Genomic DNA, 27,800 nt, shown 5'->3' with positions numbered 1-27,800 from the left:
GAGTCTGAGGATGTCCTTTCTCATCTCTCTCTGAATATCCCCTCTGGACAATTATTATCATCACATATCATATCACCAATGTAGTAATGCGTGTATAAACATCAGCTGTGAACAAAGCCCTCTGCACAAAGCTTCAGAATATAGAGAGGAATGAAAGTGGAGAGTTTGGTGTATGTAAGTGCTACTGAAGTGGAGACTTCTGCTGAAGAGTGTGAGAAAAAGCTCCTTTAGAGAAAAGCTCCTTTAAAGATATGTATTGTAACATTCATACATGTTGTACACACTACAGGTGAACAGGGTCAAACATGTTGTACACACTACAGGTGAACAGAGTCATACATGTTGTACACACTACAGGTGAACAGGGTCATACATGTTGTACACACTACAGGTGAACAGAGTCATACATGTTGTACACACTACAGGTGAACAGGGTCATACATGTTGTACACACTACAGGTGAACAGGGTCATACATGTTGTACACACTACAGGTGAACAGAGTCATACATGTTGTACACACTACAGGTGAACAGAGTCATACATGTTGTACACACTACAGGTGAACAGGGTCATACATGTTGTACACACTACAGGTGAACAGGGTCATACATGTTGTACACACTACAGGTGAACAGAGTCATACATGTTGTACACACTACAGGTGAACAGAGTCATACATGTTGTACACACTACAGGTGAACAGAGTCATACATGTTGTACACACTACAGGTGAACAGAGTCATACATGTTGTACACACTACAGGTGAACAGTCATACATGTTGTACACACTACAGGTGAACAGAGTCATACATGTTGTACACACTACAGGTGAACAGAGTCATACATGTTGTACACACTACAGGTGAACAGAGTCATACATGTTGTACACACTACAGGTGAACAGAGTCATACATGTTGTACACACTACAGGTGAACAGGGTCATACATGTTGTACACACTACAGGTGAACAGAGTCATACATGTTGTACACACTACAGGTGAACAGAGTCATACATGTTGTACACACTACAGGTGAACAGAGTCATACATGTTGTACACACTACAGGTGAACAGAGTCATACATGTTGTACACACTACAGGTGAACAGAGTCATACATGTTGTACACACTACAGGTGAACAGGGTCATACATGTTGTACACACTACAGGTGAACAGGGTCATACATGTTGTACACACTACAGGTGAACAGGGTCATACATGTTGTACACACTACAGGTGAACAGGATCATACATGTTGTACACACTACAGGTGAACAGAGTCATACATGTTGTACACACTACAGGTGAACAGAGTCATACATGTTGTACACACTACAGGTGAACAGGGTCATACATGTTGTACACACTACAGGTGAACAGAGTCATACATGTTGTACACACTACAGGTGAACAGGGTCATACATGTTGTACACACTACAGGTGAACAGAGTCATACATGTTGTACACACTACAGGTGAACAGGGTCATACATGTTGTACACACTACAGGTGAACAGAGTCATACATGTTGTACACACTACAGGTGAACAGGGTCATACATGTTGTACACACTACAGGTGAACAGGGTCATACATGTTGTACACACTACAGGTGAACAGGGTCATACATGTTGTACACACTACAGGTGAACAAGGTCATACATGTTGTACACACTACAGGTGAACAAGGTCATACATGTTGTACACACTACAGGTGAACAGGGTCATACATGTTGTACACACTACAGGTGAACAAGGTCATACATGTTGTACACACTACAGGTGAACAGGGTCATACATGTTGTACACACTACAGGTGAACAAGGTCATACATGTTGTACACACTACAGGTGAACAGGGTCATACATGTTGTACACACTACAGGTGAACAGAGTCATACATGTTGTACACACTACAGGTGAACAGAGTCAAACATGTAACTAACAGATATCATGAAGCTTCCCCACTTCATGACTCACATCAACACAACTTTATATCACAAGTGTTTAATATGTACATGAGGCGTTATGTAATGTAGCTGTGGAGAGTTTAAATCTACACACACAGTTACAAACTCTGAATTTGGATTTTAAATGTTTTCTTTCATACAGTAATGTTGATTTCACACTTATGTTGGATTAACCCCATGCATCTGTGCATCTAATAAAAGTCCCTGTTATCATCTTAAACATGTGACACATGTACTTTGACCGGGACGTACAAACTAAACTCACTGTAGCCTCCCATATAAGGGCATGACATACCTCTGCACAGCACCGTGCACCTCACCACGGTGGACTGCACACCTTGCCGCAGGCAGCTATAATTAGCCGTCTCGCGACTCCTGCACGCGCCCTGCACGTTGAGGAGGAACGGGGGAGTTTTAGGATCTGCTCGGCTACAGCACACACTTCCGTGTTGTGTGTCACCGTAAAGCAGGAAGCACTGTAGTAACGTGTAGGAGTTAATCTGTCCTGCTGCTGTTTACCTACAGGTATGTCCGCCGGTTCACCCCCGAAATGTGTCACTTACCGTCTCTCATGCTGTGTCTGTGTTTAAACCCGGTGTTTGGGACTTTCCCTGAGACGTTAGCTTCAACGGCTAATTCCTCAGGACAATCAGTGTTTACAGGACTGTTCACCGCGGACACACCGCTGCAGCCTGTTCTTCAGGCTTTATATCTCTGTGTTCTGACTTAAAGCGGCTGTTAAATGTGTGTGAGCTCTTAATCAGGTGATGTTAATGTCACTCCGATGCCAGGTGAAGTGAGAAGGAGAAGCTACATGGAGGCTAACTAACCCAGGACCAATCGCTGCTCAGCATACAGGAGGAACTGCGGTACATTAGCACCAGGATGCCAGCCGGTAAGGTGTGTGTGTGTGTGTGTGTGTGTGTGTGTGTGTGTGTGTGTGTGTGTGTGTGTGTGTGTGTGTGTGTGTGTGTGTGTGTGTGTGTGTGTGTGTGTGTGTGTGTGTGTGTGTGTGTGTGTGTGTGTGTGTGTGTGTGTGTGTGTGTGTGTGTGTGTGTGTGAGATCAGCGCACTGTACTTAAAGTATTAAAAGTAAAAGCACTCATTATGCAGACTGGCTTCTTGCACGGTGCATTATATAATATTGTTATATTCAGTTATCACTAATAGATACATGTAAGAGCATTTTAATGTTGGTCAATGTGGAGCTAATTGTAGATGCTTTGTTTAATACTGGATATATTAGCCGTACAGTTCTGCTCTATATCATCTAATGTTTTTTATGTGAATTAAACAATATTGTTCATTATCATATTGTCATTGACACATTTATAAAGTTTTAATATTCACAATTGGATTTAATAAACAAAGTCAGGATAAAGTGCTCATTCTCCTGTAAAGTCGGTTAAAAGTCAGAAATAACAAGACCTCTGAAGCTGTCTCGTTAGACTCTGGGGAATGATGACCTTTGTCACTGTTTTCTGACGATTTATTGTATGAAGCAAAGTAATAACTGACTAATCAGTGATGACATGATTGTTGCAGCAACAGGACAAACCTGATGAAGCTTACTGTTGTGCTGCATTCAGGTGTGTCCGTGATTTTGAATGTGTCTGAAAACATTGCAAGTGTTGCACAAATATGCCTCGTTGTTGTATTTGATCACAACTATGTGTGAGAAATGGCAGGTCACTTGTTGGTGGCATGTGCTCAGGTGGGACATTACAAAGCGTAAACATAAACTGTGGGAAAAGGCATCACTGGCAGGCTAACAGCAGCACATTGTAACTGATGCAGCGTCCTTTCAAACACTTTGTTATCACTGTCATTGCACTGCAGCTAAGCGGAGCTCCTCCCTCTTTGTGCCTCTTAGGGCTGCGCAATTTATCGAATAATAATCGCAATCACGATTTTGGCTACCCACAATTAAATGAACATGATCGGCTTTTATTAACATTTAAATTCATACTCATCAGAAACTTCCCTGAATGACGCGGCTGCAGTCAGAAGAGAATAGTAATACACTTTACAACAGAGAGCAGACGGACTTAATGAAAATGCTCTGAATTCTTCTCTTCTCTTACTTTGATGTGAAGGTTTGTTATCAGCAGGAATGTAGCACAAGGTGAACGTGGAAGCAAAGCTCAATTTATTCAAGAAAAGTTTTGGTATTTCTTTTTTATTCATATTTTGTTTCTAGGAGAGGCTGTGAGTCAGGAGCAGTGTTATTGTGATGCACATATGTGTGCATTAGCAGGAATGTAGCCCAACATGGTGAAAGCAGTGCTCTGTTTATTTAAATGTGAAAGTGCAAATAAAATATTTTGTAATTAGTAAATAAATATTTATTTATATAAAAATATATACATTTATATATACATTTATATACATTGAGGTAGAGAGATAGCTATAGCTCTATAGATAGAGAGATAGAGAGAGAGAGAGTCGAGAGAGGATAGATAGAGAGAGAGAGAGAGAGAGAGAGAGAGCGAGAGATAGAGAGAGAGAGAGAGAGAGAGAGAGGAAGAAAGAGAGAGAGAGAGAGAGAGAGGAGGGGGGAGAGAGAGAGAGAGGGGGAAGAGAGAGAGAGGGGGGAGAGAGTGGAGAGAGAGAGAGAGGAGAGAGAGAGAGAGAGAGAGAGATATATAGAGATATATAGAATATGATATAGATAGATAGATATATATAGATATATATATATAATAAATAATATATATATATATATAAATATATATATAAATATATATATATATATATAATATATATATATATATATATATATATATATATATATATATATATATATATATATATATATATATATATATATATATATATATATATATATATATATATATATATATATATATAATATATATAATATATAATAAATAAATAAATAAATAAATAAATAAATAAATGTGTGTATATATATATTAGTTAGTCTTCTTGGATAGTTAACAGAATATTTGGGAGACTGTTGTGACGCAAAACAAGACATTTGAATAATTCCCCTTGTGCTTCACCAAATTGTGATGGCATATTTAATAGACAAACAATTAATTAAAACTCCATCACTTCTGTTTTCCTCATCATTCCTCTGTCCTGACTTTAACCTTTTTATTCTTCACTTGAACACACGCCTAGTGGAGCGTTAGCGTAAATAAACGAGATATGAGTCTTCCAAAACCGTGTGTGCGTGTGCTGTCATGTCTGAAAGAGTTTCTATTTTGGGAAAGTTGGACTCTGGGCGCCCTCGCCTTTCTCCTCCTCCAGCAGCTGCTCTGGCAGGTGCTGTGTACTGGAGAACGATTCTCTCCTAAAAACCCAGTCGGCTGCTGAGACGAAGTAGGATGAGTAATCCGAGTCTGCGGCCCACGAGGTCCCCCTCCAGACGGGCTGGTTATGTTTTGGATCAGTCAGTGGCAGTGCAGGATGTTGATTTGGGGGGGGGTTCAGACTGCTGATGTGTCTGCATGTTGGCGTTTCACTGCAGGCAGCTTCAAGGACTCTGCGGCCCTGCGGGCTTCATGTCTGCTCTGTAATTACTCCCAGTGGTAAACTGCTGATTACATTAGCGGTAATGTGACACCTTAACCATCGATCTCTGATGGGCTAATGCGACAGAATGGGGCAGTGTGTGTGCGTATGTGTGTGTGAATATGTTAGTGACGTTGGCAAATAGACTGAACTGACTGTGAGTCACCGTTAGTTCAATATGCTCCGTTCAATATTATCCACAAAACCAAAAACTCTTTAAATGTCACGGAAACGTGGAATCACTTTCCCTTACAATTAGTTGGGGAAACATATATGTTCGTGTGTGTGTGTGTGTGTGTGAGAGAGAGAAATGACAATAGTGTCCACTCGGAGTGATAAATTATAATAGTTTGAAGTGTGTTGGAGTCAAACGGAGACAGAAAGTAGACAGACCTGCGTTGATTTGTCTGAGTGCTGCGGTTATAGCTGCTGCTATTAATAATAGACACTGATTTTCGTGTGTGTGTGTGCTGCTCCATTTCGTAGCCCTCACTCCTGGGTCTGTTGTGGTCTAGAGGCTCTCATTATCCTCAAAGTGTTAACCACCTCAATTAAGTCATTATGTAGGACAAACCCGCCGTCACTCACACTCCCTGCTGCTGCTCTTTCAGACTGAATGAACAGTCAAATAAGCGCATAGTTAGATCTGCAGAGATGCTTGGTTGGATGGAAGGATGCCTGCTGGGAAATACGTGTTTTTATTTCCCCATTATGGTGGCGAGACCTTTTGTGTTTTCTTCACTTTGCAGGGAGTCCTCTGCTTCCACAGAAAAGCTGAAAGTGGACAGTCATTTGATTTCTATCCTGAAGCTATTTGTTTCCCAGTGGGACAATCAGGCTGCAGAACTGTATAATGGGCAGTTAAAGTGATACTTAATGGAACTTCTTTTATAGTTCTAACTAAAGTTAATGTTGGCTGCAGCAGTAGCCCGTATGATCAGCTCTTCACTGCTAAAACACAGCTTCTCCCTATCAAAGCGTCCAAGACAAGTCGTTTTACCCAAGCATTCTCATTACCAGCCGTTTGAGAAACCACTCTCACAAAGGGTTTGTTTTCCCCAAAAGAAATGAGGAAAAAGTAGTCATTTTAAATGACTTGAGTCCGCAATCAGAAGTAAAACAATCCCAACAAACCTTTTTAAAGAGCAGCAATGTGTTCACATCAGCTCACTGTGGCTCATGAGTCCTAAAGAGGAAGAACTTGGGGTGGAAGTGAGAGTGCACAAACATGGAAGAACATGGACCAAGATAAATTGCACAAATCAATTGTTCTGCATCGTCGGGCTGGCCTGGAAGGTCCTTAAAGTCATTGGATTTGATGTTTAAAAACACAACATAGGGTTATTTCTTTCACACACGTGTGTTGGAAGAGCTTTACATTTGCAGTGTGTTGTGAATGTGTCTAAATAGATCTGCACCACCTGCACCGAGGCTTCTGTGTGTTCACGTCTTAAAAGTTGTGTCCAATGAGTCACCCAGCATGCATCTGTGTTCCAGGTGGAACAGGAGTATTTGGGATGCAGCAGGAATCAAAGTCAATCAAACCCAGCGGGTCTGCGTTGTTTTGATGCTCCGCTGGCTAATTGTTTGTGTGCAGTCGCTTCCTGTGCTCTTAGGACGGTTCCTCCCTCAGTTGTTGGCTGTGATTTGTATGCACAGCGGAAGACGGTTTGTTCTGCAAAGGAGGATTTGGCCTAAATATAACTTCAAAGGAGAAGCGCCTCCCTCCGTTTCCTCCGCCAGTCGCATCTTTGCAGAGAGGGAAGCTTTTATCTCTGTGTGCTTGTTGTGTGGCGCTCAGCTTACTGCTATTCTGCACTTTTGAAGGATTTTACAGTTTTCCTCTGGCCTGTTTTGTAGTCGGATGTTTAGTTGTGTCTCTATCAACATCAGACAGGTGTCGGTACGGAGATGTGGAGCAGCAGCAGTGTAGCAGCAGCAGTGTAGCAGCAGCAGTGGAGCAGCAGCAGTGTAGCAGCAGCAGTGTAGCAGCAGCAGTGTAGCAGCAGCAGTGTAGCAGCAGCAGTGTAGCAGCAGCAGTGGAGCAGCAGCAGTGGAGCAGCAGCAGTGGAGCAGCAGCAGTGTAGCAGCAGCAGTGTAGCAGCAGCAGTGGAGCAGCAGCAGTGGAGCAGCAGCAGTGGAGCAGCAGCAGTGGAGCAGCAGCAGTGTAGCAGAACAACACCCGCATGCGACATGAGCAGGAAATAACTGGTTTACTTCAGTCAACACCTTCCTGTATACACTGAAATACTAGAAGTCACTGTATGTTAGAATTAGAACACGTCTTCATGTGCAGATTAACAACAAAGTATTTGTATGCAAAGGATGATTTACTCAGAGGAAGGGAAGTTGGAAACCTTGATGTTGAAACAAACTAGCTTTTCGCATCACTGGTAAAGTAAAAGGAAAGACTTTATAGGGATATACTCGGATAGTATGTACGTATAAGTCAATCAGGGTTTTAGTACAATTAGAACATCTGATATTTTTGAAAATATGAACCTTTTTAGACAAGATGCAGTGAAATACTGAGCTGAAAGCACAGTGGTTAAAACATTACATGACACAAAGTATGGAGATACCCAAACATGCACATTATAGAGTAGATTAACACGTAGTCCACTGACTGCAGAGGATTCAATGATTCCTGGGTCTCCTGCAGAGCATCACTAGTTGTTGGCACTTATATGATGATTTTATAATTGACTATAATCAAGAAGACAAGAAGAAGGTAAAGTTTGATTCGGCACAAGTATTATTATTCACGTCCAAACCCCACGCAGTTATGTCGGAAACATAGTCTGTATATAAGAAGTGGACGTAGTCGCCCATTGCTTTGTGGAATACCGTTTGAAAGCCTTGAGTTTGGTGTGTTGGTCATCCCTATGCTGCTTTTTTGGAGCCAGAAGTGACCATATTGGGACAGGAAGAGAGCGAGGCCCGTCTGGACCAGCAGAACAAATGCTAGCGCTAGCTTGGTTAGCAAGGTGCATCCGTGGTTCACGTTAACTGATATTTATTTTGATGCTAATTTTGGAAAACAGGCTTGTTTGTAATGTTGTTACCAGAACAGCCAACTCCTTCGAGTGTCGTTTAGTGCAACGAGCTAAGCTGTCCATTGATCTGATGCTCGGTTTTGGAAAGTTTCAGAAATTGGGGGACAGTCGGGGTTTCCGAAGCTACGTCACTGTCCAACAAGCAGTTCTGATGGAGTATACTGGCCGGAGGATTACCAAAGTGATTACAATTCACTCAATAAACTCATTCAAAATACTATTATGCTTATTAAGATTGAAAGTTTTGTTCTTGACCTTAGAAACCGCAGTTGACAGAACATTGTGGTCATAACCTCCATTAAGTAGCTGTTCCTCCTCAGCAGATGGAGGTTCCCCAGTGGAAATAATTAACGTTTAAATTTCCGTTTATTCCGAGTAATTATTAAAGGACTTCCTGTCCAAGTTGAGATGTAAAGTTCATTCTTGTTTATACAAAGTTTATTTTTCTCCTGAGCTCCAGAAAAATATACTTATGTTTCAGGAAGAGGGTGACATTTACTTGCCAATATTCAAAATGTGATGTCAGTCTAACCTGCTAAACCTCCATAGAGAAGAACTGTGTTAACAGCAACAGTGCTGGTGTTGACATCAGCGTATAGTTTGTGTATCTCTACCTACAGTGCTGCTTCTTTACGGTGAAGTCTCCGACAGTATCTACTGCGCAACGTACTCCTGGAACTACAACTCCTGAAAGTCCTTGACTGTCTGCTGCTGTATTATCAGCGGAGCGTCGTGCTGTATGTAAAGATGGCTGTCCTTCCTTGGCCTTAACGTCGGGTCAAGTTGTTGCTCTCGGAGTATCGTGCATTTGTTTCCAGAGCACATGTGACCGACACAGTAGCAGTCCAGGCGCTTGCTGTGCGGTCCCTCTGGCTCTGCAGTCTGTCCTTTTTTGGATGTAAGAAGCTGTTTGTGAAGTCTGTGGAAAGAATGTCTGACCACTCTGACCTGAGGGTTTCCCACATGCTGGAGAAGGATCTGCTTTCCATTTATTGTATAATGAGCACAGTGATGGAACAACAAAGACGATGAGACTCTGCAGGCAAGGATTCATCGATCAGTTGATTCATTTGATATTCTGTTCCGGTGACTTGAATTGTACCCGTAAATGGATTTGGTTTGCAGTAGACGAGGCATCCATCTTCACACACATTGTACAACACAGATGATCCAGATACTTCTATAGCATCTGTGCGATGTTGCTACGACTTATTCATCTTATTGTTATACCTTAAGACTATAATCTTCCGTCCAGAAGGGATAAGTTGAAGTTGATAGGAGGGAGTCGTCCTTTAAAGTCTGTACATGGAACCTGAGTTGAGCTGTAACTTCATTATCAGCCTACTGGACCATTAATAGTTTGTTTTTCAACAAAAATGCAAAATAAAAAGCTCTTTTAGCTCTTTAAATATTTATACATGTAGTTGGCGTGGATATTTATGGCTCACAACATTGTGGTATGAAACAGAGAGGAATCATTAAAGCGCAGACACAGATATAGCTGATTAATTATTATTTTGTTGCACAACAAACACTAATAATGAGAACACTACCTGCTTCCAAGCACAACCGCGTAGTGTCCCTCAGACAAAGACAATCCTGCTCCTTATATCGGAGCTGCACCAACCCTGTGGCAACATACATCGATCTACTTCTATTGCCTCAAACTTCATGGCACCAAGGTAATCTATTCCAGATGCAAAGGTGACCTTCTCATGACCTTTGAGATCATGTTGTCAGAACATATATTGTTATTTACATATGGTATGGATCTTTATATCGGGCCCCTGATGTAAACTTAATGAATAAGACTTTGTTCATTTCGCTTATCTTAACATATTCAATCGACAATTTTTTTTTAACAACTATAAATGTTCTAATGTATTACTCACTTAATGAAGGAATTTATTCATTTATCTCGTTGTAGTTTCTCACATTTGCTGCTTTGCTCAGTTTTATATTATTGTAAATTTGAGTTTTAGACATTTGAAGACGTCACCGTGGGATGGATGTATTTCACTAGTTTCTGACATTCTGTACATTATAACTGATAATAGTTTAGAAAAGAAGCAATCGATAATGCAATAATAATTGCCACCTGTAGTATGTTTGGCTCAAATCTGTCAGTTTGTCAGTGAAGTCTGGCTGCTCACCACTTTGTTTTGAGCATGTGTAAGTTGGAGGACGAGCAAATCCAAAGTTACAGTTATGATTTCCATGTTGTATAAAGAAGAGATTTGGGCGGCTGTGGCTCAGGAGGAAGAGTGATCATCCGTCAGTCGGAAGGTCGGTGGTTCGATCCCCAGTCCTGCAGTCAGCATGTAAAAATGTCCTTGGGCGAGATATTGAACCCCAAATTGCTCCCGATAACCAACCGTGTGTGAGTGTTTGTGAATGTTTATCACTACTGACGAGCTGATGTCCTTGTATGGAGTCTCTGACTCTGTGTGAATGCTGACGTGTTGTATGTGTCCATCAAATCCTGAGATTTGGTGCTGATGAAAGCTTTTCAACAGCAGCAATACTAGAAATTGAGCTGAAAACAAAGCTGTGTGTCTTTGTTCTGGACAAGTTTGTAAACATGTATAGCAAATGTAAAGCATCAGCCTTTACAGCAAGTCTCTACAAAAGACTAAAGTGTGGATGGGTTTCCACAGTTCTGTCGGTCGTCTTTTAGATTAAGTCCGATTAACGTTCTTGTTTTGAGCAGAATAAAAGGTTCTGAAGTCACTCTTAACCGGTGCGCTGCAACCTTTCTCACTGACCCGTGACATGAAGTAGTGTGTGGAGAGGAGTCACTTCAACCAGCTGGATGTTTTCCTTCTCAGATCGTCTCATTGAAGTGTTTTAGACGAGAATGAAGAGACAAGAAAAGGTTTCGAGCTCGTCTGTGATTCTTGTTTGTGTGTTTTCAGCTCAGATAGTCTCTAAATTTAGTGTCTCAGCTATCTGGCGAGTGTGTGGCATGATGGTATCTGCTGCAGCCATCTGTGACTATTACACAAACACGCGCTTGTTTTTTGCACTTGTGAGGACCCTTTTTGACATGTTATCCCTGGCCTCTAATTGTAGCTGTAATCTAAAATATAATTCTAAACAAAATCAAGTCTTAGCTGCTGTCTGTGAGGATCGGATCAAATCTTCTTGCTTTCCAGCTTCTAAAGTCCTCACTATTCAAACTGATGTCACATTTTAGAAATGCCCACTTCTAAAAATGTTCCTTCTTTAAGATTTTGTTGTTTTCCAGAAATGTCCTCCCTTCACAAAGCTGTTCTCACTTTCCAGAATGGCTTTGGAAAAAATGTCCTGAATTACAAAACATATCTGCAGTTCACAATAATGTGCTCACGTAACTATTTTTAAAAATGTCTTTCCGGCAAAACTTGATGAACGCTTTAATAATCTTCTATATTTATGGCATTACGGAGTTCATCGCCCTCAATTCATCATAAATAAGTCCTCACGTTTCCTGATACTTCCCTCCTTTTTAAAAATGTCCTTGTGCCCAAGGTCTAAAATTAAAAACTAGTCCTCACATGGATGGAAGCTCAAACACGTACACACCGTGAAAACATGCACAGTTACACAACCACAGAGGACACACACACATCTGCACATTTTAAAATGCTAAAAAGGAACAGCAGTCTCTCTCAGTTAATCTGCATAATTGCAATCGGGATGATTGAATCACCTTCAAGCCAACACTGTGTGTGTGTGTGTGTGTGTGTGTGTGTGTGTGTGTGTAAGGGGGTTTAACGTGTTCCCCCTCATCTCTCAGAGGAATTGGTACCGAGGATATTTTGAGCGTTTTTAGCAGTTTGGACTCGACTGTGCAGCGCTGCAGCTTCATCTGCAGCCTTAAGCAGATCTGCTGCTGCTGCTGTTGCTGCTGCCGGCGAGGGGAAACACAAACACTGCAAGGTCAGAGATGGGAGTCAGTCTGTGAGGGGGGGGAGAGGGAGGGAGAGAGGGAGAGAGAGGCTGGAAACACAGACAGAGAGAGAAAGGCATCGAGGTCCACCTGACAGGCCGTCCTCCGCGTCGCCTCCAACAGGATGGATTCAGAGAACAACGACTCGGGTAGGGGGCTGCTTTTTAATTTGTTGGTGTGTGTGTGTGTGTGAGTGAGACAATGACAGAGTAAGGGAGGCTAACAGAGTCCAGGTCTGTGTCTCGATGAACAAGCCTGCACGGCGGCAGCCATTGATCTGCTCTCTGCCCATCGAGCCCACTCCTTCCAATCGTCCAATCAGCTGCCTGGTTCCGCTTGACTAACACACCTCTAGACCAATGGCTGCGACAGCAAAGACTTCATGTTGTCATAAGAAGTGAGGGATGGGCAACAGTGTGACGCTGATGATTCGTAACCCTGGCTGTTGGTTTTATGAATTACAGCTCGTGCTGTTTCACTTCAGCAGCTGCATGGTGCTGACTCACACGTCATTCTAGCCCCTAAAGATTAAAATGCATCGTTTATCATCAGGATATCTTGAATTCAGTTAAATAAAGCTTTTAATTTATGTACTTGAGTTGCTGTTAAAACTGCAGCACTGGGGGAACACATCTGAATTGAGCATTGAGGCCTGTAAAGTGAACTATGCAGATTGGGCTTTGAATTCTCTTTTATTTTGAAATGAATTCATGCATCAGCTTCAGGTTGGGATCCACCTGCCAGGACTCACAGAAGAGGATTATCTTTGCCAGATTAACTTTCCTCCAGATATAAAATGTTTGGATGCTTTTATGTTTAAATGGTATGCATCTTTAAAAACAAGCATCAGAATACTTTGAAATAAAAAGGACAAGGTTGACTTTAATTGTGAGCTAATACTGGTCGTTATACAAAACGTTCACATGCAGCTCTGAGCTCTGAGCCACGTCATTGGTCCACTTCATACGACCTTGCTCTTATCTAACAAACTAAATCCAGTAACTTGACACATTTTTGTTTGTTTTCTTGGTTTTAATTCAATAGAAATATTCAAGGTTTTGCACGTCAGCGTCTCTGAAACATGACCAACATCCACTCTATTCCATAACGCCTCCCATACGAGCTGCTGCAGCACTCGCATTCTGCTCTAGCTGACACAGATGTACACATTTGTAACTAGAACATTCCTCAAGCAGCAACTGGAAATCCTTCATAAGCTGTTTTGTCCCCGTGTGGACTGTCAGTGTGCAGACTGTCCACAGGTGAATCTGAGCATGAAGGACTGTGTGTTTATCCGCTCGTCCTTGAGCCTCAGGCTTGCAGATGTTTGATTGGCGGCAGCACGTAAGCACCAGAGGTCATCTGTTGTCTTTCATGCTCAATTAAGTCAAACACACACACGCGTCTATACTTGTGAGGACCCTCATTGAAATGCATGTGCAGCACCTGAATGTGTAAAGTTAACCTGCGGAGTGGACGTCATGTTCTCACTCTGGACACAATTCAAATTGAAGTACAAGAGCACAAACACACACACACTTGCAAAGACGGATATACAAAGGAACAACACTCATGTTAGAATAGCTGACTGTAAAATATACAGTCCTGTACACACAAACATACACAAACAAGACACACAGCTGACTGCAGCAAACGGCTGACTGAGCAGGAGGACATGTTTACATACACGTACAGTTATCCTGCTGCTGCAGCGTTCAGTCATTTATACCTTCAGACACAATCTGCAGACTCAAAGCACTGAGGGGGCGATATCTGCAGCTTTACATTACACCTGGGCTGGACCCCATGCAGTTACATGTTAATATTATATCAGCATTTATCTTTCACTCTACTTTACTTACATATACAATCTGTCTCTCTCTCTCTCTCTCTCTCTCTCTCTCTCTCTCTCTCTCTCTCTCTCTCTCTCTCTCTCTCTCTCTGTCTCTGTCTCTGTGTCTCTCTCTCTCTCTGTCTGTCTCTCTCTCTCTCTCTGTCTCTGTCTCTCTCTCTCTCTCTCTCTCTCTCTCTCTCTCTCTCTCTCTCTCTCTCTCTCTCTCTCTCTCTCTCTCTCTCTCTCTGTCTGTCTCTGTGTCTCTGTCTCTGTCTCTCTGTCTCTGTCTCTCTCTCTCTCTCTCTCTCTCTCTCTCTCTCTCTCTCTGTCTGTCTCTGTGTCTCTGTCTCTCTGTCTCTGTCTCTGTCTGTCTCTGTTGTCTCTGTCTCTCTCTCTCTCTCTCTCTCTCTCTCTCTCTCTCTCTCTCTCTCTCTCTCTCTCTCTCTATGTCTCTCTGTCTCTCTCTCTGTCTCTGTCTCTGTCTCTCTCTCTCTCTGTCTCTCTCTCTCTCTCTCTCTCTCTCTCTCTCTCTCTCTCTCTCTCTGTGTCTCTCTCTCTGTCTCTCTCTCTCTCTCTCTCTCTCTGTCTCTCTCGCCCCTCTGTCTCTCTCTCTCTCTCTGTCTCTGTCTCTGTCTCTCTCTCTCTCTCTGTCTCTCTCTCTCTCTCTCTCTCTCTCTGTCTCTCTCTCTCTCTCTCTCTCTCTCTCTCTCTCTCTCTCTCTCTCTCTCTCTGTCTCTGTCTCTCCATTTAATTAGTGAAATAAAATGACCATAAAAAGCCTGAGGTGTGCACACGACAATAAATAACTTGAAACTAGGAAAATGTTTTCCTGAAGTCGTTGTTAAAGTCTTCTTGTTTTCGCTGCTCCTCTCCTTTTGATGACACATTTCCTGGTTACTGAACTTGTTGTTGATTACAACAGACACTTTTGGCGCTTACATTTGGCCTGCTGCACCTCAAACACTTCATGCTTCATCATGTATAATACAGAGGACACATTCAATCTTAATCAACATAAAAAACTGATATTTCCAGTAAAAAAAGAAAAGGAAGGTTTTTCGGAGGTAAAAATGAACCAGGATGAAAATCACACGAGTGGCTGCAGCGCTCGCAGCGTCAGGTCTGATTACGTGTCTCTGTGCCGTGATGCTCGGACCTGAAGGCGTCTCACTGCTCAGTATAGCTGCATGGCAGAGCTCCATAAATTGTATAGTGTATATGCAATTACACAGTCCACTGCCTCAGTCTGCCGCTGGACGCTCCCCGTCATTTCTCAGCAGCTGCAGTCACGTGACGTACGTCATGATGTCTACAGTCTGCTGTCCGTCTCATGTCCCGCGCTGTCCTCTGGGACTGTAGGATCCTGTAGCTCACATGTCTCTGGATGTTTGTCTCATTACATTAGCTGCTCATGTGTCGCTAACAAGAACATCACATTTAGTTTTAGATCTTTGTGTTATCGCTCCATTCATTTACTGCTAATGCTAACAATCATGCACACGTCTCCATTTTTTGTTGTGCATCTGCTCAAGGCGTGTTTCCTTCTTCATACTGCGACTGCTGCACAACGATTTCCCTCGGTTAACAATACCGCCCTATCTCATGGTCTCATATTGCACGGGTTTAAAAGTCTTCTGTGGAGTGAAGCTGCATCACAGCTCCAAAGACTCTACTTTGCACTGAATTGATGCTTGTTGGTTGGTTTTGCTTCAGACTGAGCCCTCGCTGGGTTGTTGTTGGTGCACCTCGCGCTCATCGTGGCCTTGCTGTGCTGAGCAGATGTGTTTCTTCAGCACAAGCAAACTGGAGTGGTGTTGCGTAAACAGCACCATATGCCTGTAGATCTCTTCCTGCGGTGGCGTTTGGCAGTCTGCTCGCTGCCTCATTGAGACATTGAGTCTGTCAAAAGAGGAAGTAGCAGAAAATGCCGCACGCAAACATTTCTAAAGTTTCTGTCTATGATCAAAGTTTGTAGTTTTTCAGACTGTCCTGGCAGAGCGGAGCTTTATTCAGCTTTAACTCTACTTCGTCCAGCGGCCACCTCGTAGTCTGCCCCCATAATTAAGGTTACTAAATTAAATACTCTGTGTGTGTTCAAATGATTTAAAATGTCAATTTTTGCAGCTCTCCTTCACCGCACCACCGATGGTTTGGGTTTCAGCTGCTGCAGCGCTGGGCAGGTATTGTTTGACTGGAGAGTGGTCATAATAGAAGGCTCTTATTGTACTGTTGACTCCGTGTTAACTTGCATATGACAAATAACACTTGAAAAGCTAAAATCTTATTGCAGAAAAGTACATTCATGCTTTTTTATTGCATCTAATTAAATTAAATTAAATTCAGAGGTTTTTCGACGGCAGTAAATGTAGCATTTGAGTCGGTGTTCTGTCTTCGCTATAAATCCAGCCCAAAGTATCTGTTATCACACTTTAGGATTATTTCTGAAATCCACAATAAGATTAAACATGCAATAAAAATAAAAATAGCGCTTTTCAGATATTTAGCAATTTGATCCGAGCAAGGAATGGGCTACTAAAAGGATTAGCATCGAGTCGCCGCTGTGCTTCCCGTACTCGGCACGTCTCAGTTTTCCTGCCGTTACCGTAACGTCTGTTGATGGATCCAGCTGCTGCCTGTGAGAAACATCTTTACTGGAACAGGAGAGCAGGGCGCCGCCGTCACTCACACTGAACTCCCATTGTGAGCTGATGGGACATTGAAGGCAACTTTTGATGCCTTTTTACTGTCATCAGTGACGCAGCGGGGTCGTCCCGAACTTCTCAGATGGGGTCGTGAGATGGAAACACATGGTGATCCAGTGAGAAGGTATCAAGGTGCGCTTGGTATTTTCATAGAGAAATAGGAGTAAGGCGGAATATAAATTGAATTATTAGGTTATAAATAACTTTCATCTGAGCCAGTCGCACCTCTTTCAATATATTTCAAAACTGAGAGGAGACAAACACACGATGGTCTAATACACTCAGGGATGTTAAAGACGCGCCACAGTGTAAGCAGCGCATCTATTTTAATAATCACTTCCATATCAATAATATTAAATAGGTTTCTGACTAATTCACTATGTTTTCTGGGTACATTTAGACTGTTGTCTGACCAAAGCACAAGCTCAGCACATGAACACCAGAAGGACTCCTGGCGTGTCCACATGTGTGCAGCTGGTGCAGTTTGCAGAGCTCATTTGAGAACGACTGAATTGCTCCCCGCTGTGGAAAATCTGCAACCTGCAGAATACGTCGTCTGTCATCAGGTGCTTGACATTTAAAACATACTGCCATTCAGACGCAGCACACTGAAGTCTGTATCAGAGCGGCTCCTGTCTGTTGTCTGTTGAAAGAGGAGTTAAGTAAGAGAGAGATTCCAGAGAATCCCCTTCAGCTTCCACTGCAAACACTTCATTATCAGACTGACACCTCTCATCGCCGTCATCGTCACAGCCTGCAGACGACACTCTGTCAGCACGTGATAATAGAGGGTATTATTAACTCTGCTTCTCCCAGCAGTGTGTGTGGGTGGGTGTGTGTTGGGTGGGTGGGTGTGTGTTCCAACATGGAACCAGACCCCTAAAGGAAAACTAGTATATCAAGTGATCATCCTGCGTTAAAACTATATAACGAAACATCCGTTTACAAACTCTCCCGGCTCGTGAGACTCGTAATGCTTCACTATTTCAAACACTGCATGAACAGAAGTCGCTCCTCAGGAACTGTGCGACTGTTTCATACGACTGGATAAAAGCGATCATTCTGCACGAGTCGTGTGAGCGTTTGTAAACAGATGTTTGCAGATAGTTTTGCTCCATTGACTTCAGTTCATCAACACTTTCTGTGTTTGTGATTCTTCGTTCAGCGAGGAGGCAGCAGAGAAGAACCGACTCTTCTTAAACAAGTCGACGCACCACGGAGAGGGATTGATGTACAAATGATCGTTTTGCGGGTGAAGTATTGGTATAGTCTCCGTTGGCGTCTCCCTCTGGTGGTGTGGTTGAAAGTGTTGCCGATCGGTCCTCAAGACAAGCTTCTGAGGAGCCCCCCAGATCTAAGTCATCAAACCATCTTTCCTTCAGGGACCCCGGCAACGAAGCAGCATCGTGATGAGTTCAGGCTCTCTATCAACCATTGGTCATTTCACTTTCACATGTTTATGTCAGAACACACACACACACACACACACACACACACACACACACACACACACACACACAGGTGTATGAGAAGTGCAGCAGAGAGCTTTTCCTGTGAGCATTTGTGTTCATGTATGACTGACTGCACGTAGCTCCATCATAAAGCTGCAGCTGCCACCTGAGAGCTGAGATGAGAAGGATATTGAGTCTTCCACAGTGTGGAAATGTCACACAGTCATTACAGTGTGTCACTCGTAGATCTCCTGAGGAGTGTGTATGTGTGTATGTGCTTCCAGAGATTTGACATAATTTCAGGAGCAATGCGCATGTGTTCCACATCCAGGCCAGTTTATTATGTCATATTTATTATTTTATTTAATCTGTGACATCCTCTTCAGAATAACATTTTTAAAAAGGATATTTTTTATTTAAGATCAGAGTGTAAAACATACGTAAACGCAAAAGCATCCTATATATTAAGACCCCCCGCGTGCTGCGCTGCCCTCCTCCCCCCTCTGATGTTTCCTGGTGAGTTACATGATGCTGAGAATCAAACAGCTGATCAGTTATTTAGTCTCTGGGTTCTCAGAGTCAGAATGAATAAGTGGATCTGTGGAGCTCAGCTGCACCGCCAGCTTCCACTGTGAACGCTTCACACGTTTTACTCCAGTACCGTGCAGACACCGGTACTTTCTACGCATCCTTATCTTCATAGATCTCCTGCACTGAAATCACATCATCACTCATTTAAATATGAAGTATACCAAGATATACACTGATCTGATCAAGTATCAGTGCCACTGTTTGTACACTTCCACCATATCTTTAGCGTTTCTGTACAATAGTGTTTTACTTATCAACGTATATTAACTGACGTTTGTTTATTCCTCATTAACTTGTGGAACAAACTAAATGTCATTTATCTTTCTTTTCCTGATTGGTGTACGGTTGGGGTCATGTTCAGATGAACGTGTGTCTGTACTGTATCTTCAGAACTGAGATCCAAACCTTAAACCGCTGAAGCTTCCTGAGCTCTCGATGATTTATGGAGAGGAATCTTCAGTTAAATCCTCTCCTTCCATCTTCCATCTAGAACTAGTTTGTATAGTTGTTGGATTAGGTGTCGTGTGTAGACTCGGGGTTTGTTCAGGATTGATGATCGATGTCTTCAGCCTCTTCAGAGATTCATCGTCTGGAGGGCGGAGGACGGAGAACAGACTGAATATTGGGCTCATTTTTCACTTTGCAGCCTCTCCAGCCTCCTCTCCCACGTCTGCTTCCTCCCCTCCATCATCCAACCTTTCCTGCTCCCCTTCCTCCCCTCTCTTGGTCTTTCCTACCCCCTGTCGTCCGACGTCAGCCGAGGCTGGACGGAAATTCTTATAATTATGCACAAACGTCCACTTGGACTCAAGAATGATGAAGAGATTTAAGAGTTAAAGGTCACCACGACCTCCTAAAACACGTTTCTGTCCATAACTTGAGACCTCGTACGCTAATAATGACAATTTCACACAAGTATCGAACAGGATCAAACGTTGAAGTGTTCTGCACAGACGTGGATCTTCTGCTGAAGCAGTAATTCTAGTTCTTACTTTTATCTTTCCAACTTCTTCTCCTCAGTCCCTATCCTCCCTCCTCTTCCTCCACCCTGCGGTTGATTCCTCCCTCCTCTTCTCTCCTCCTCTTCCTCCACCCTGCGGTTGATTCCTCCCTCCTCTTCTCTCCTCCTCTTCCTCCACCCTACGGTTGATTCCTCCCTCCTCTTCTCTCCTCCTCTTCCTCCACCCTGCGGTTGATTCCTCCCTCCTCTTCTCTCCTCCTCTTCCTCCACCCTACGGTTGATTCCTCCCTCCTCTTCTCTCCTCTTCCTCCACCCTGCGGTTGATTCCTCCCTCCTCTTCTCTCCTCCTCTTCCTCCACCCTGCGGTTGATTCCTCCCTCCTCTTCTCTCCTCCTCTTCCTCCACCCTGCGGTTGATTCCTCCCTCCTCTTCTCTCCTCCTCTTCCTCCACCCTGCGGTTGATTCCTCCCTCCTCTTCTCTCCTCCTCTTCCTCCACCCTGCGGTTGATTCCTCCCTCCTCTTCTCTCCTCCTCTTCCTCCACCCTGCGGTTGATTCCTCCCTCCTCTTCTCTCCTCCTCTTCCTCCACCCTACGGTTGATTCCTCCCTCCTCTTCTCTCCTCCTCTTCCTCCACCCTGCGGTTGATTCCTCCCTCCTCTTCTCTCCTCCTCTTCCTCCACCCTACGGTTGATTCCTCCCTCCTCTTCTCTCCTCCTCTTCCTCCACCCTGCGGTTGATTCCTCCCTCCTCTTCTCTCCTCCTCTTCCTCCACCCTACAGTTGATTCCTCCCTCCTCTTCTCTCCTCCTCTTCCTCCACCCTGCGGTTGATTCCTCCCTCCTCTTCTCTCCTCCTCTTCCTCCACCCTGCGGTTGATTCCTCCCTCCTCTTCTCTCCTCCTCTTCCTCCACCCTACAGTTGATTCCTCCCTCCTCTTCTCTCCTCCTCTTCCTCCACCCTGCGGTTGATTCCTCCCTCGCGATGGCTGTAATTCCTCCAGAGATGGATGGGCTGGCGCAGCAATCATCCCCCTCCCCGCTGCGTCTGATGGATCTCCCGACTCGGCCGTTGGAATCGCTCTTTGGCGTTAGCGACCGCTCGCTGGCAGGCTGATGGAGCAGCCAGCTGGAGAGAGAGGAGCTTCAGTTTTATTGTGTTTCTAAAGGGCCAAATGTCACAGGAGGTATTCTCAGGGTCCACTCTATAAACTAGACCTCACTGCTCCAGAGTAGGACCCCCGATAGCCTCCAGTGCAGCAAGTTGCTAAATACTTTGAACATTTGGAGACTGTTAATCACAAGTTATGGTTTCAACAAATGTACAGCATCACGTTCATCGAAGGATCAGCATCGTCTTGCCACAGCGAGCAGCTAGAACGTGTTTTCTACTCACAGCGAGTTCAACCTTTACGGTCGGCTCATAACTTTCAATCTGGTGCTCTCTTTTCTGACGGACAACGGGCATAATTCACACGCAACATAAGTTATCGCACGTATTAAAACCAATAATGTTGTTGTTAATGTAGTGAGGCCTAACCCTAACCCATGTGTGCAGCAGGAGGAACATGCACAGAACATAACAGACTTCAACATGTTCAAATCGTTCGCTTTGAAATGTGAAGTTTACTTTTTTATTTTACTAAACATTGTTTTGCTTCATCCACACATCACAATGAACCAGCAAGGCTATCAAAACCATGATGACAACCATGAAACCATGAAACATTCAATAAGTCAAGATGTTTTGACAGTTGTGGACTTTGCACTAAAAGCATGAAGAAATAAAATGTGTTGTATTATCTCTTAAACTCTTCGACTGAACTTTTGGCATTTTCTATATTTATCTTGAACCGTCAGGATTGCACTTAATCTGTAAGATTATTAGTGCATGTTGTTGTTAAAGGTCTGCGTGCAGTTGTTTTTAGTCTTGAATGAGCAACGAGTTGGAAGAAACGATCCTTTTGTCTGTTTTCTGTGCTGAGATTTCGGATGTGCGTCAACATCTCGTACCTTCCCACCTGAGTGTTTCCAGAGAGCTCAGGTTTCTCATGACACCCTCCTCCTCCTGTTCCTCCTCCCTCCCCCGCCAACGCCTGCGTGCTCCTCCTCCCGTCTCAGAAACGTGAACCCTGGGATTTCATCTGACTCGGTTTCCATTTCCTCCCTTTGTCTACCCTACATGAATATTTAAATGAGAAATACTGAGCTTCCACTGCCTCCGCACAAATCCACTATCTACAGTTGGATCATAATTCAATTTGAACAGAAGTCATTCATCACAAAGTGCAGAGTGTTTGCTGGTCACTGGTTAAATGTTTTTAACGATGCTGTACTGTGTGAGTGATGGGACGAGCTCAAAGTGGAACGTACCTTTATGTTTTATCCAGAATAAGACTCCAGATTAGATTTTTCCCCAAATTGCTTACGTGTACAGACCAGGATTATGCTGTACATTGTCATAAAAGAAGAATGAATGAATAAGAGAGTTGTCCTCCCTGGTAGAGCAGCTGTGAGCCGTGGGTGGGAGAAGAAATGACTCAAGGCAAGACGCCTTTATTTATATCACTACGCTTTACAGCACATGTGATATAGAGGGGCAGTTTAATGATCTGCATATAAACCATTCACAACATGGAGAAGTATGTTCAACGCATCAGAATACAAATGGAAAAAGATGATGTTTATAGGCAGTGTAAAAGTAAAGGTATTTTTAACTTCATTTCGTGTAGTTTCAGTATTCTGGTTATTGGACGTTGAAAACCTGAACAAAAATACAATTAACAATTTTCAAATGAGTGTTTTCTGATCTGCAGTTGGTAGTTTGAGTTTCTGCTCCGCTTTAGACAACTTAAGGTTGTGCTCACGTTAAACGAAACGCAGTTGGAATGCAAACGGCAGCGTTCAGTGTCAAAGTCATAAGCATCACAGCAACGTTCTCCGTTGGAGATTATGTGTCGCTATTACAACGCCACACATTTCAACTACAAGGATCCTCGTCAGTTGCCCAGAAAATATGTGTTTAAGGAATTTAAACCGTTTTAAATATGTCCGGTACTAATGTTGGTATCTGTTGGTAGATAAATAACTGGCAACGTGAAGCACGCACACAAACCCTCCACAAACCCTGACGTCACCTGCAGCTACTGTATGTGTGTCATGGTGTGTCGAGTCCCTGAGGAGACGGCTGCTTAATGCCCAAAGTATGAGTGTAAAGCCGCCTGACGCCACACCTGGCTCGTGTAAACTGGATTAGATGATTTGATGGAAGCAGATGTTTCAAGGATATTTTGGATTCACCTTCAAACGGGGGGAATACATGTTGAGTTAGTGTTTGCTTCAGTGTGTTGTGGGAAAGTAAAATGTACAGCTGGTCAAAGCTTTGGCAGGCTTTTGGTTGTTGTGCCGTATATAAACAACGCTAGTCACTTTAGCTGAGCTTGTAGTGGTCGAATCACTGGTGTTGAGAAATTGGGAGCTGGAAGAAGAGTGATGGTGTTGGATCAGATGTTCAATGTTGAACCAGTGAAAAGTGGCTGAATTGAAAATGCAAATTCTGCCGATCCAGAAAAAGTCAAAGAAGTCTTTCTGACGGGACGCGAGACGACACGGGAGACGACACGCTCACCGATCAGAGTGACGCTCCCTGTGATGAGGTTTATCACTTTGTCCTTGAGTTTCCTAAGTTAAAATGAGAAGGATCATTGTAACGTCTCAATGCTTTGGTCAAACTCAAACGTACAGATTGGAGAAATGAACAAGAATGGCGTCCAGGTTGACGCCGTGTTCAGTGTGACAGAACATGTATTTATCAACAGAAGGTTGACTTGGCATGCAAGATGCAAACGTTGTTTTTATTGTGTTTCCTCGTTTCAGTGCGATGGCGCTGCTGACTGAAGCCGGACACAACTCCAGGCCACAGAGCGAGAACAACAACTGGTTTTTAAGTAGTATAAATGTAGCCCTCCGTCTGGCCTGGACCGAAGCAGAGCAGCGGGGAGGCTTTGAATTTATGGGCCATCATTTGTTTGTTTTTTAGTGCACGCACCCTTCAAGTTTAAAAGCAGGACGTGGTAATGCAAGTCAATGAGCCCACCTGCCTTTCAGAGCCACGGTTCTCAAAGCAAACACTTTGCCCATTTGCAAATCGCAGAAACTTGTTTGTGTGAGTTCAACAGATATTCATGTCTAAATGTTACCGACTCACAGATCATTATGAGAAGTATGTGTTGGTCAGCTTTCACTTTGAGGCTCATGGTTCTTCATATTTACTGCTCTTCTGACGCTAACAGAGGCCATTATTGAGATGGATGTGGAACGCAGCATCATTTATTTTACCTGCAGACTGAAGCCGCTGTGGGTTCATGGTGAGAACTTCAGTTTCTTTCTATAGAACCCATCTCATATCCTCCGTGGGCTTTGTGTTGTCTTGCTTTGGCTCACAGATGGCACAGTATTCGTGGTACTATAATAAAGACCAGTATTGAGCTGAAATGAATAATACATTTGCATATATTACTTCTTAATTGTGGTGATTTGCTGCTTTTTCTATAATTGAAAACATATTGAGTGTTTTACCCTTCTGAAAAAACAAACAATATTCCTACTAATCTGTTTACATGGCTAATGAAAACGAATATTTCACTAATATTCCTGTTCACATGCAGCCGTGCAGACTCCAAGGCCTTTAAATAAGTTACATTTCCTCCTTTCATAATGTTTAAAGTGTTTTCCCTTCCGATCAGACGCGTGCTCTTCTGTTGGCCGTGCGTCTCTACCTCAGCCTTGCCAACTGTTGTTGACCGTAAACAGGCAGCAAGCTAAAGCTCCTAAAAACAGAATAACATCCACATATCCTGCATGTCTTCATCACTAAATGCTTCAGAATATCAAACTTCTATCTTCCCAGACATTATTTATTAATGCTTCTCTTCTCCAAGGACGGCGTGACATCAGCGAGCTGTGTCGCCCCCACAGGGGCGTGTTAACAATCTGCACATCGTCTCCAACCCCGAAAACTTGAGCTGAGCAAGGGCGCTGTGAGAATGATGCTGTCAGATGAAGGCTGTTCTGCTTTCATCTGCTTGTCAAAGCACAGAGAATTAATCAGGAGGGCTGAGGGTGCTCTTTAATCTTGCAGATTACGTGCCTCTCAGGCGCTTTAGGTGTAGATTAAAGTACACGGCGCTACCGGAGGTGAGATTTACTGTGGCGGGGTGTGTGTGGATACTTCTGGCTGAAAGAAAAATATAACCATCATTTATGAGCGTGTGAAGTGGAATCATCCACAGACGCACAGTAATGTTTGCTTTTATTAAAGCAACACTGCAGGACGGTGTCGGTCAGTGTTGGTCTTGATGTGACCTCTGGGAACACAAGGGGGGGGGCAGCTGTTTGAGATATTAAAACTCACATCATGTGTAACACACCAATGTTAAGATCCAGTAAATATCTTTAGTGTTGTCCTCAGTGTGATTGTACAAACAGCATGAGAGGATGAAGCCGTGTTAACCAGGTTACTTGATATTAAAAGGATTGAGTTTTAACCCGGTCACTTACTGTAGTGATGTACAAACACGCTGCATGTCATGTCAGGTTATAGTGAAAGTTTTACTTGTCGGGTATCATCCGCTGTGTGCAGTCCCAGAAATTGGAGGCTTTTCTGGTTCCAGGTTTCGTCTCCGTGTGTGTGGATCACGGTTTCCTCTGAACAGAGGCCGGTAACCCGAGCCGCTGCAGACAGGCCCACATTAGACCCAGCGGCTTCTCGTCTTCTCTGTCAGAATGAGGGGTAATCCCAGGTGATGACGGCCTCGCGGCTCCAGCTGACGTCCCATTGGCTCAACCTGTTGTGCATCAGAGAGATGATATTTTCTGCGGCAGGAAGAATCCGCAGAGAGGCGACGCAGGGATGTTGTTGAGGTGTAGTGGAAACTTTTTACCTTTTTCTTGAGTGAAATGAACGTCGGCCTCAGAGTCACTCGTGGTGGAGTTACTCCGGGGTCGTTCTCAAGAACCAGTCGTACCTTTTCCTCTCAAAGACTCCATGTCGGAGCGCTGAAGCCGTGCGACCTCTGACGACCACGGTTCGGATTAAAGTGGAACTTTGTGCGGTCATGCCGTCGTGTTGTGTTCACCTGAGACGGGCGATCCTGCGGAGGTACAGGCGGGTGCCTCGTACTGAGGCTGATGGAGCCTTCAACTACAGCCGAGCCTCCAACAGGCGAGGCCTGCTGAGCTCCGGTAGGTCAGACGCTCTAATTATAGTTATGTCACATTTACAGAATTATTTCAGCCCAATTACACTAGTACACTGTTGTTGTTGTTGTTGCGTAGCACCGTTCAAGCAGAGGGGACATTTGAAATGTGTATTTAGGGGTTCAGCTTATTGAGCTCCATCAGGACGATAGAGATTTCAGTCTCAGATATAAAAGGTTTCGTTAAGAACAGAATATGTCTGTTGCATCGACGCTTGATGAGATTTGCATTCTTCTTACTTTGCTCATCAGTTATGGTGTGTTGTGTTGCGTCAGTTTACACGAACATGCTTTAAATAGAAAGTTAGAGAACATGTTTATATTTGACAAACCTCAAAGTATTGCTTTGATACTTCTACTGAAAGTCGGGTGTTGGCACGTAGAGAAGGCTTTTATCTTTCCGTAAAGGATTTGTAATCTTGCATTTGAAAAATATTTAATATTTTGCAGTTTGGTTTCTTCTGTTGAATGAAATGAAATAACATTTCTCAAAGTAAGGTTATTTTTGGGATCGGTATTAATCAGTTTTGGAGTTATTTTAAAATGTCATAAGATTCCCAGCCCTGAGCGGTATCAAGAGATAAACAAATAAATCATACGATACAAAGAACTGACATTATTTAACCACTAAATTCCCATTAAATCTGTTTTGGAAAGTGATATGAATATATCACCAAATGGTGCAGGTAGCAGCTCACGTCTTCTCATTCTGCTTCTGTATTTCTGACTTTCTACTTTTGTTGTTCCATCATGAAGTCGTTTCCCTTCAAAGACGACACACATGGACGTTAGTAATTATTGTCTTCAGTTTAATGTAGATGATCCAGGAAACATAAATGACACAATAACTGTAAATGTTTTGCAGCTCAGTCGGAGCCGCTTCAGTTTCACGGTGCTCGTGTTTGTCTCGCAGTATTTTTCTGCTCAACGTCTTCGGTCAGAGTTTTGTCCCCTGTGGGAGTCGATGAGAAGTAAAGATGATGTTCTCTGCTCAGGTGCTGGTCGGGGCAGAGCAGCAGTCCTTACCCAACATGCACCTTGAACACAACACGTGCTAACAAGATGTTTAGAAACACTGAACATGCATTTAAATGTCCTGTTCTGATGATATGTCGTGGTTGTGTAAGCGTTTACATGTTATTAAAATCTCTCTGCCTTTGTTTGGTGGCAGCAGGATGATGGATCTGATCCTCTGTAATGGCCTCTTCTCAGCCAGCTGAGTTAGTTGTGTTGGGGTGTAATTCATCAGTCCGTGTGACCACCACCATCTCTCCCTCTGAGACGCTCTGCGCTGTGATTATGCAGCCTTCTCTGCAGATCTATAGCTGGACGCTCACATTGATGCATCGCCTCTATTACAGTATTGAAGCCATCATGCTCTTCTCCAGAATGGGTTTTAATGTAATTTGGAGCTGCTGTCATTCATGTTCTGCCCCTGGTGCCTCTGCACAAACAAACCTGTTGTCCCGGGCTGAGAGCAGGAAATATAATCCACCCGGCTGGACACTTTT

At 43.4% G+C, this 27,800-nt stretch overlaps 1 protein-coding gene across 3 annotated transcripts in view; it reads left to right on the top strand.

Annotated features, from left to right (window-relative positions):
* The first annotated feature begins 2,332 nt into the window (after positions 1-2,332).
* Positions 2,333-27,800, top strand: part of efr3a (EFR3 homolog A (S. cerevisiae)) — a 99,137-nt gene continuing 73,669 nt past the window's right edge. Inside the window, exons 1-2 of one of the 3 annotated variants that reach the window (XM_029453105.1) lie at positions 2,333-2,495; positions 2,762-2,865. In XM_029453105.1, the coding sequence (XP_029308965.1) occupies positions 2,856-2,865 (10 nt within the window). In that variant the 5' untranslated portion in view covers positions 2,333-2,495; positions 2,762-2,855. Of the gene's footprint in view, positions 2,496-2,761; positions 2,871-12,539; positions 12,647-27,800 lie in introns of those variants that run through there. The other 2 variants (XM_029453106.1, XM_029453104.1) reach the window with 2 other exon arrangements.

The sequence above is a fragment of the Cottoperca gobio genome, chromosome 17, assembly GCF_900634415.1.
Source record: "Cottoperca gobio chromosome 17, fCotGob3.1, whole genome shotgun sequence".
NCBI lineage: Eukaryota > Metazoa > Chordata > Actinopteri > Perciformes > Bovichtidae > Cottoperca > Cottoperca gobio.
Note: the sequence above shows the minus strand (reverse complement) of the source record. Positions and strands in the feature narration are given on the sequence as shown.